Source organism: Wolffia australiana, chromosome 2 (assembly GCF_029677425.1).
Source record: "Wolffia australiana isolate 7733 chromosome 2, ASM2967742v1".
Taxonomy (NCBI): domain Eukaryota; kingdom Viridiplantae; phylum Streptophyta; class Magnoliopsida; order Alismatales; family Araceae; genus Wolffia; species Wolffia australiana.
Genome location: NC_135836.1, coordinates 25,524,779 through 25,535,787, shown reverse-complemented (window position 1 = coordinate 25,535,787; position 11,009 = coordinate 25,524,779). Strand labels below are relative to the sequence as shown.

The following is an 11,009-nucleotide window of genomic DNA, read 5'->3' as shown; positions in this document are numbered from 1 at the left end:
TACTCTAATCACTCATCTCAATATCTTGTTATCTCGGATCCTAAAAAGTCACTAGATTCATTTCTAAAGGCCAGCCCCTATGGAGACAACCTCACTCCTACTATACACATACGTGAGTGATTTTACATAATTACAAATTATATCTGATTCAGGCAAGTTAGATTCACAACCAAAGTAAATGAGTAATGCAATTTATTTGCCTTCATCAATGCATACATATCTTATAATTGTTATTCACACATTTTTATCCTTACTTTTTTGTTTCATATCCAGAAAGCATTCCAGGTGATAATTAACTCAAATATATGATTAGTCGATGCTTGAGTATATAACTTAGCGACATTGAGTCAATGACCAGTGAGTAATGTATCTCTTTCACATTATTCCTTCTTATTTTGACCTGAAGTTCATTGCATGGTAGTCTAATTGACCTAAAATTCACTCTAGATGACTTGGTGGTGAAATTCAATGAAATTCCTTGCCTGATCAAGATCCCCCATTGGAAGTGAAGGCAGCACCTTTGGAGGAGATAACCAAGGCCATGCATGTCATTATCATCAATGCCAGATCCAAATTCCAAATTTTCATTATTTTTGGATTTGATTTCTAAATTTTGTAAAATTTGCAGTTATTTTCTCCAATTTCCAAGTCCTATAAATAAGTAATTCGTAGAAAGAATCATTGGGTGATTTTTTAAAGTTAATTCATGCTGAGCACGAGCCACTTCTTGCATCCATCGTTGAGAGGCAGATACTCCTGTGTCACACTTCCATCCCTTTTTTACGCACCACCATCTGATAACTCTCACATGCTATCCTTTGGCGTCGTTCTATCTCCTTTTGTTATATTAACATCCTGTGATGTGCTGCCTTCCCTTTGCACACCAGTACCTCTCACCAGACCAACTTCCTATGCTTCATTGTCACCCCAATGCCACACTTCCTTCTAACTCAGCACTAATCCCCTCTGCCATTCCACTCTCCTGTTTCAGGGGAATATGCATGATTTGTCGCCCTCCCATAACATGCGACCACCTGGTGCTACACTTAACTTCCCATGATGCACTACTGCCCCAGCGCCATGATTCCCTCCCATGGTGCATCACCACCACAGCACCATGACATGCCACACTTCCAACCTGCTCCATCCTTGTGCCGTATCAACTTGTTTGCCACCATTATGCACCTCCTATGCTAAGCATATGTTCTCTTAGCGTGTTTTGAAGCGTTGCCCTGACCCTCAAAAGTGGAAAAATTCCCTCTTGACCTGGAAAACTAACTGCACAGTTGGATCCATGTCAAGCGCTTTGACGCACACATCCTCTGCCCATGCCATCAAACACCACACTAACGCTCCACCTTCCCATAGCATGCTACACTAGTGCAGAAAGGTGCATGTGTTCATGTTTCGTGATCAGATTACTCTTAGTGTTTTCTCGTGTAATTTTTGATAATCATAAATTACATATTAAAAATTATGGTAAAAAATTGTGGTTTTTCTAATGTGTCATGAGACATGTGGCACTATGTGTCTGTCTTTAATTGGTTTGATTAAAAATTCATTGACATGGTGCACACTGACGTGCCACCATGTTACATGAGTGTTTCCCTTATGACATAAATATTATTAAGTTCAATATTATACTATAATTCCATTTTTTTGTCTTTTCCCTATAAGGACACGTGGTGCAATTGGAGCTGTCTATCGAGAGAGCTTCTCTCTCAAACCTTCGTTCATTCTCTCTCGCTCCAACGGCTTTTTCGAGCTGTTGGATCATCTTATAGTCCCCCTCCCGCAGGCCACCGCCATCTGGCCGTTCGATTGTTTGATCTTCGTAATGATGAGTTGACAGCTGTGAGTAAATAGCAGCCATGGGCTCATCTTGACCGGTGTACCCCTATCTTCCTCGTCAGCATGCCTCGTCATTGTTGGCCTTGATGATTCATCCGTTTGGTGGTCCCTTCGTCCTCGTCATTCGCGATAGCCAATCAGAAGGCCTGAAAATGAAAAAGGAAAATAATTAGATATGACAAACAGATCTTACCATCTTATATTCCTTAATAAAATCAGACGGTTGAAACAATGTCTGTCTACTTGAAGTGTCATGAAATTAGATGGGCTTCGGGGTCAGTCAGCTTGAAGCCTAATTTTAATTTCTCCTTTTATTTCATATGATCGCTGGCCGTTGGGCAGCGATCACTTTATCACCTATGAACCCCGCCCGACATGTATTTGAAAGTTATAAACAGTTATTTATCCCATATCGAAGAAATTAAAAAGACAATGTACAATATAAATGCCCTTTTCCTCTTACTTCTGAAATTACTTGATCCCTCTTGCATGTGTGCACAGACTTCTCTATGGGCCTTTGTGGGCCTGTGTTGGGCCTCTATGGGGCCTATTTGTGCACTTTGTGTGCCAACTGTTGGGCACCATGAGCGGCAATGCTCGCCGGCTTATGGCCAGCTTGAGCATTATGCGCTCGCTGGCTGGTGGCTTGCTTGGGTGCCGATGGTCAGATGGCCACTAAAAAACTATTTATTTTTCTCTTTATTGTATCCACATAAAGTTTAATGCCATACTAATTTGAAAATATTTTCTGAATGGGATAAAAAATGGCCTTCAAGAACTAGATACAATTTTAACGAGGAAAAATGGTAATGTTGAAGATTTTCAAGAATCAATGTATGGAGGGAAATTTTTTAATAAAATAAAGATAAAATCAATAAAATTATTCATTAAATAATTCTAAAATATGTATATTTTTACTACTAAAATCCTTTCATCACCAATATACAAAGAAGCTTAAACTATACTTTGCCATTGCTAATGAGACAATGCTGTTGAGAAGGTTGTTATGAGAGTTTACTTATTATGATAAAATATTGAGTTTATTATATAACAAACTATATAAATATAGTTGAAAAACTCATGATCAATCTAAGAATATTTTTTGAATTGTCCTTGGCTTTCAACTTCGATAAAATGATACATTTATGAGTATAAATTGGGCTATTGAGTATGATCAACAAGTGAACATCTCAAATCCCAAAAAAACTGACATTCAATATTTATAATGTTACTATTAATATATTTGAGACAGTTTTTTTAAGGTAAGTGTCAAATTAAGTGTTTACAAAAACCATAATTTATTCACATGATTAATAATTAGATTTACCGAGTGCCCAATTTATTTAATGAAATAAGTTTATAGAATTTTATTTCTCACAATGAATATGCTGAATATAATTTATAAATTAAATGGGAACATTAATGATGTTTACACATCCAAATAAATTACCTTGTACATTTTTCAGAAGTTCAAAGCTATGAATGAATATGTTTTTATTTTGTTTATTTTTTCATTAAATACTGAAATTCCAAATGATTTAGGTTCACAAAATGCGCAATTTACTTAATTAAATAACTTTGGGGAATGATATTTCTGAAATAATTATGTTTAATATAAATTAAAAAGTAATGAGAAAGTATATGATTGTTACGCATCCAAGTTAATCATCTCTTAATTTTTTAGGAAGTTGGAACATAAGAATCAACCTGCTTTTACTTAGTTTATGTTTTTCATTCCTTACTGAAAGTCCAGACAATTTGATGGATACACTTCGGCCAAACTAATCAGTAATTGGAGAAAAAACTTTTAATTTGATGGAAAACTACTATTAGAGAAGAAAGTCATTTGTATCAATAAAGTTAGAATTGGGGGATAATTTGTATTTGTATTTTTTAAAAATATGGGCTTTGAATGAGATTTGAAAAAAAAATCATCAGTCAAGACAGATAAAAATGGATATGAACTAGAATCAGAAAATAAACATTTTCTGGAACGTAGATTGTATAATTAAATATCTGGAATGATTTAAAATATATTTTAAATATATCATATCTAATAAGAATGATCCAAGAGGGTCTGGCAGTGAACCAAAATTAAATACGGTGACCTATGATCTGTTTTATGACCAAATATTGCCTTTTACTATGGTATTCACCATGCATGAGTATGTCAGGATGTATGATAATCATATAGAATGTAAGATACTAGAATACAATCGATCCCCATAAGTTCATATTGAAAATTTACCACTTTTATGGAGAAACTTTAACCACATAAGTTCTCTCGTTTAATCTATGGGTCGACTTTTTAAAAATGGATTCATTTCAGGTAGTAAGCGTATAAAATGAAAATGAGTCCTAAATTCCGAGTTTTCTAGATTTTTCCTTATTGTGACAGAATGAAGATCAATTACTTGTCAGGCTAGTGAACTTTAAAAGGGCATGGGCTAAACATCCAGTTGAATCATAAAAAAATATGTCATCCTTTATGTATGCTAATGTCCTTTTCTTCTTTTGATCTTAGTTTCCACGAGTAGTATATGCAGAATGGATACAGTGAATAAAATTTAGATTTAGGATTCGAAAAACCAACCCCATGAACCAATGGAAATAAGTCTTCCACCTTTTTCTTCACCTGACTTAGGGTGGTTAAGATTCAAGCACCTACCATTGTGCGAAAAGCTAACGCTGACACAGTTGGTGCTACTTTGCCTCATAAATTAGGCATGATATTTACTTCAGACAAGGGTCAAACCACTTTGATAACACTAGTTATTTATGCATCTTAAGTTTCACAAATGCATATCTTAATGATTTGTTTAATATATTGACTCAATGCATCCAATTTAGAAAAGGGATGACCAAAAGTAAATAAAGTCCCAATCCCAAGTCTTATCCAGTTTATTTTCCCTCTAAGTCATAGTTATAAGATCCATTAGGAGGTTTATTAGGCTTACAAATTGATTCATCCTTATACATGTTAAGATTTTTACAACCATCTATAGTGTGTCAAAATTTGGTGCTGGTTTCATGCATTTGAATATTTAAACTCATTGTCTATCTTCTGAATTTTATTTTTCTATTTGTCATTGAAATAACCTAATTTCAGTAAACAGACAAGGCAGCAAAAAAATCGAGAATAATTTCCTCCCTTTTCTATTTTCTCTTATTTTCTTCTTTTGTACTAAAGACAAAAATAGGGCAAATAGTCCCATATATCCCAGGTTTTTTAAATTGTCCGCGATCTATCCCAGGTTTTTTTTTTCACGCGATCTATCCCCAGTTTTTTAAAAGACTCACAATCTATCCCCAATTTTTTAAAAGTTCCACGATTGATCCCAGGTTTTTTCAAACGCTGACGTGGCGTCAAACGCGGACGGCGAAGTGGGCAGCTGGGCTGACCGTAATAGACATGGCACCAAAGTCAGACACCACGTCAGCGTCGGAAAAAACCCAATAAGTCATCGTCTTCGATCAGGAATCGTCGGGGAAAAAACCCTTTTCATCTCTCCGGCGATTTCGACGAGCGATCCATTCAAGGGCGAAAGGATCGATCCCAAAGAAGCGTCTCTGCAAATCCGGTATTTATCTTCCTCAATTTTCCCTCTTTCTCTCTCTATCTATGGTATGAGAGAGAGATGGCGGCGGATGCTGTAAAATTGCCGCATATGGGTTTTTTGGTGCCTCTCTTTCTCTAGGTTCTTGGGGGAAATTTTCAGACACGTAGTTTCTCTCTCCTCGTTTTTCTCTCATTCTCTCTCCAAGTCTTGCGGAAAGAGAGAGAGAAAGAGGGAAAGAGAGACCGCGGAGAGAGAGAGAGAAGAGAGAGAGACCGTAGAGAGAGAGAAGGGGAGAGAGAGAGATCGCGGAAGAGAGAGAAAGAGGGGAAGAGAGATTGCGGAAGAGAGAGAGAGAGACTGATCGCGGAGAGAGGGAGGGAGGGAGAGAGAGAGACCGCGGAGAGAGAGAGAGAAGGGGAGAGAGAGAGATCGCGGAGAGAGAGAGAGGGGGGAGAGAGAGAGAGAGGGAGACCCGGAGAGAATAAGAGAGAGATCGCGAGAGAGAGAGTGAGAAGGTGATCGCGGAGAGAGAGAGAGGGAGACCCGGAGAGAATTAGAGAGAGATCGCGGGAGAGAGAGTGAGAAGGTGATTACGGAAGAGGGAGAGAGAGAGATCGCGGAGGGAGAGAGAGAGAGTGGGGTTTTTTCCCGACGATGACGTGGCATCCGACTTGGATGCCACGTCTATTACGGTCAGCCCAGTTGCCCACATGGGCGTCCGCTTGCCTAGTTGCCCACTTGGACGCCACGTCATCGTCGGGAAAACCTGGGATAGATCACAGAACTTTTAGAAAACCTGGGATAGATCGCGGAATAAAATAAACCTGGGATAGATGGCGGAACTTTTTAAAAACCCGGGATAGATGGGAATATTTTCCCGACAAAAATAATGCCTTACTTGATGAGATGTGCCAGCGAAGGACAGTCGTGACAGCGGCATATGAGAAAGTCAATTCGGCAGCCGTCATCAAGTACAGTTGTCTAAATAAGAAAGATAAATAATTTTTCAACGTGCACAATTTCTCAACTTGATAGACTTTTATTTGGAGGGACAAAGACATTCAGATCCAGTTTTTAGTCGATGATGGAAGAGCTAGACATAAACAATTAAGGGTTATACCGTGCCAAAAAAAAAGCTAAAGTTAACTTGCAAACTTTGGACATGGTTTGGGATGTACCGTGCTATTAACCCAACAATTAATCAGCCAACACTTTCTCCACTCAACTTGTTTATTTGAGTTGGGGCTACCATTAAAGACGCGTGTTAATTGCGTGTTAATAGAGAAGTAAGTTGTTGCGATCAAGACTGATCTTTTTTGTTGAATGAAGCATCCTTCTTCCAACGAGAGGCCGAAAAAGTAAATCTTAAAGATATACGCACTCGGTCTCCGGTCGAGAAGTAGGTCACCATCAAGCCTCTCTTTCTGTAACAAAGTGCATAATATAATTTACTGTCTAGATCGAATTTGCACTCAACAGAGACCGCTCATCAACCAGATTCAACAATGACAGCTACGGCTGTTAATATCTCCTCCACAACGATCTGATTCAATAACGACGCCCAGGGAAAGGACGAAAAACAATCTCTGGACCATGGCGGCTATCCAGATCCTCCCGTCCATTGCGATGGAGCAATTTCCTACCGACAGATAATTCCCAAGTGAAACAATGAAGAACGCAAACAGTAACATGATTTATTCATCTGTTTTCCTTCTCACCCCGTTTCATTCGAGACCCTCATGGGGCGTTCTTACAGATTCGTCCGTAGAGTTCACCGAGATAGGTGATTACTGGGACAGGGCCGCCATGGAGTTGGCGATGGAGCAATTTACTACCGACAGATAATTCCCAAGTGAAACAATGAAGAACACAAACAGTAACATGATTTATTCATCTGTTTTCCTTCTTATACCCGTTTCATTCGATACTGTTATGTGGTGGTCTTACAGATTCGTCCGCAGAGTTCACCGAGATAGCTGATTACTGGGTCGGGGTCGCCATGGAGTGGGCGAGGCGTTTTGAGAGGCACAAAGCCAAAGACTGGATGGTGATCATGGGGTTAACTCCGAGAGCGGTGGGGAAGAGACTAGCGTCAATGACGAACAGTCCCTCCGCTTCCCAACTCTCCCCAGCCTCGTCAACGGCGCCGTCGTCCTCTTCAGCTCCCATTCTGCAGCTACCCATCTGGTGGGCAGACCCATAAATCGCCCACAACGGGCTCCCCGAGCCGGGCCCAGCCGGCAGCTCAACCCTATCGAGAAACTCCTCCATCTCGTCGTCCGTCATCCCCTTGCACTTCACTCTCTGCCCGTCGCTCCGGTGAGTGCCCACCTCAGCTGCGCCCGCGGCGGCAAATATCCGCAGCGCCCGCCGCAGCCCCCCCCGGAGCTCCTCCTCGTCAGACTTCTCCAGCGTGTAACTGATCCTTCGCTCGCCTTCCACAACCCCGGTGCTCTTATCCCTGGCCAGAACAATGAAATGGGCTGTGCGATTGTATCTACGCATAGTCTCCTTCATGTCCTTCCCAGAAGTCCAAGGCATCAAAATAGAATACGCTCCTGGCCCCAACGTCGGTGTCTCGATAATAACCTTTCCTCCCTCCATTTTGTGCACTGCAGTGAGGATTCCCCCTTCTTGCATCTTTCCTTGTACGTCTGGAAAGTAGCCCCAGGGCATTATAGCCGGGTGAAGGTGCAGGTTCTTCCCGATATGCCGGTTCTTCAGCCCGCTGGCAGAGAGCAAGACCGGCGTCCGGAGAGCCCCACCAGAGGAGATGCTCACCTTGGCGCGTATCCGTAGCTGCTTTCTGACTTCCCCGGCGACCGCTTTAGCGGCCACCCCGACGCACTTCTTCTTCTTCTTGTTCTTGTTCTTGTTATTATTCTTCTGGAGTAGGAACTTCTCGGCCTTGCACCCAGATAGAATGACAGCGTTGTGATTGACGGCGTCAACGAGCCAGTTTTTGTCGGTGGCACGCTTCTCGCCAGTGGGGCACCCTAAGCCGCAGGAGCCGCAGAAGTGGCCCTCCGGCGAGTTTCTAGCCACGGACTCGACCTTCAGCCCGAGTCCATCGCAGCCAAGGCGAAGGATTTTGTTCTGGGAGCTCTCTTCCAGGCAGTTCTCCGTCACACCGATTCTCTTCCAGACTTCCTCCATGGCGGAGATATACTCCGGCGATCCAAAGAGAGGAAGGCGACGCTCCTCGGCCCACTCCGCCATTACATGAGCCGGTGTCTTGATGCAGGCCGCCCAATTGACGATGGAGCCGCCGCCGACGGCGGAGCCGGCCAATAGCATGAGCTTCCCGTCGAGAGTCCCCAAGTTCCCTTCTTCTTCGTAGAGGGCAGAATAGGACGGGCCTTCGTTTCCTGTGAAGTCCGCCGCGACGTGATAGTCCCCTTTTTCAAGGACGATGACCTTGTGGCCGGCGGCGGCGAGGACAGCGGCGGCGACGCTGCCGCCGCAGCCGGAACCGACAATTACCACGTCGCAGTCCACGCCGATGACCCCTTCTTCGTCCACCTTCACCGTGAGCCCCTTCAGTGTCAGGGACTTGATCAGAGACACGTCCGTCTCTTTCCTTAACTCGATAATCCCCTTCTCCAGAGGCCTCTCTCGTTGCGGTGACGATATCCGTGGAGGAAGGCTGTACTCTATAGCCTCCCAAAAGGGACTCTCCGAGTTATTGTCACACTGAGAACAAAATCGAGAGAGAAAGTCAGCAGGGCAAGGAGGGAAAAGTCTGGACTATACTTAGAAACAGATACCTTGGTGAAAAAGGTTGCGAAGCAGTTGATCTTGATGATGACGAAGACTATTCTGAGCAGCCAGAAGCAGCTCTCCCGACTCCACTTCTGCAACAGCGCCTCTCTCCTCCGGAGAGAAAGATCAGAGAGCCGCTGCACGAAGGGGAATTTGGAAGAAGTACAAGCTGATCCGCACAGGACAAGAGTCCCAAGGCGGGTGGAAAGAGCCCAGAGAACTGCTCTAATTAGGAACGTGGCGTCCGACGGCCCTTTCAGAATACGCTGAGCTGTCTGAAAATAGAGAGCCGGAGAGAGGAATTCAGAGAGATGTTCTTACGAAGATAAAGGATCTTTGACTGACCTCGTCTGGAAGGGGTGGTTCAGCGCCGGAGGCTTCCCAGAAAGCTTGAAGGCTCTTGCTGATTGTGTCCTCCTTGTTTTCGACAAGATTAAGCTCTTCCACCTTCAATGGCGGTATCAGAGCTTCGCATAGCGCGGCAAGAGTCTCCATCTCCGCATCGGAGAAGCCATGCGGATGGCCGTCCCTCGGCCATCGGCCACCTCGCAGAATTGGATGGTACTCTATCTTCTTCTCTTCCTCCATCGCCCGATAGACGTGGAGAGAGCGAGGGAGAGGACAACGGTGAGAAGAGTAAGAACAGAGAATAGGAAATATGAAACGGTGCCTCCAATTTAATGCCTATCCTCTCCAAACCGAGTAACTAATCTGATTGACCTTTGATCGGTTAGTGAATGATTTTAATCGGAGTTTACCTTTGACCTTGCCTAAGTTCCTCTGAGGTTAATGTCGACAGGGACGCGAGAACGGGCAGTCCATGTCTTGGCGCTAAAAAAGAAATGACTTGATAAAACATCGTTTTCGATGTATGGGCAACGTTATCTCCAGTCACTCTTGCGCTACACGCACTCAACTTGTTGACATCAAGGATTAATACTTGAACAATGACTGCCATGCTCGGGGCTTTGGCGATGACCGAGTCGAGGATGGGGGGGGGGGTGGATGGTAGACAGTGGGGATTGGCGTACCAACCGGTAGGAACCGGTAATACAGCCATGAAACATAGCCGGGAAATCCCCAAGATGGGAAGGACCGGAGGTCGGCCCGGTTAACGGCATCCTTCGCAAACGGGGACCGGCCCATGGTTTTTCCCCGCTTCTTCCTGCAGCTCTCTATCCCTCTCTCTCTCTCTCTTTATCTCTCTCCCCCTTTTGCTCTCTCTAGAATCTCTCTATTCCTCTCTCTATATATATCTATCCCTCTCTCTCCTTTTTCTCTCTCTAAAACTTTCTCTCCTTCACTCTCTATCACTCTCCATTTTCTCTCACTAGTATCTTTCTCGCCCGCTCTCTATCTCCATCTCTCTCTCCCCTATCTCTCTATAGTATTTTTTCCGTCTCTCTATGTCTATGTCTCTCTCCCTTTTCTCTCGCTACTATCTCTCTCTCCCTTTTTCCCTCTCTCTATCTCTCTCGATCTCTCTCCCCCTTTTCTCTCTAGTATATCTCTCTCCCTTGTCCTGTCTCCCTCTATCTCTATCGATCTCTCTCTCTCCCAATCTCTCTAGTATCTTTCTCTCTTCCTTTTTTCTCTCCCTCAATCTCTCTTGATCTCTCTCTCCTTTTTTTCTCTAGTGTCTTTCTCTCTCTCTCTCTCTCTCTCTCCCTTTTCTCTCCTTAGTACCTATCTTTCTCTCTCTATATTTATTTCTATCCATAGTATATGTCTTTCTCTCTCTATCTTTATTTCTCTCCCTAGTATCTCTCTTTCTCTCTCTATCTTTATTCTCTCTCTTTTCTCTCTCTAGTATCTCTCTTTCTCTCTCTATGTATA

The 11,009-nt window shown here is 43.1% G+C and overlaps 1 protein-coding gene and 1 long non-coding RNA gene across 2 annotated transcripts; one reads left to right on the top strand and one right to left on the bottom strand.

Moving 5' to 3' along the window:
* The first annotated feature begins 5,303 nt into the window (after positions 1-5,303).
* On the top strand, positions 5,304-8,324 carry LOC144700247 (uncharacterized). Its single transcript, XR_013580694.1, has 2 exons — positions 5,304-5,432; positions 6,977-8,324. It is a non-coding gene; the product is annotated as an uncharacterized LOC144700247 (long non-coding RNA).
* LOC144700246 (long-chain-alcohol oxidase FAO2-like) lies at positions 7,278-9,836 on the bottom strand. The gene is made up of 3 exons (XM_078571711.1): positions 9,519-9,836; positions 9,179-9,448; positions 7,278-9,104 (listed from the first exon to the last, which is right to left on the bottom strand). Exons 1-3 carry the CDS (start codon positions 9,759-9,761, stop codon positions 7,392-7,394), a joined length of 2,226 nt encoding a protein of 741 aa, XP_078427837.1. The 5' UTR covers positions 9,762-9,836; the 3' UTR covers positions 7,278-7,391.
* Between the last annotated feature and the right edge of the window lie 1,173 nt (positions 9,837-11,009).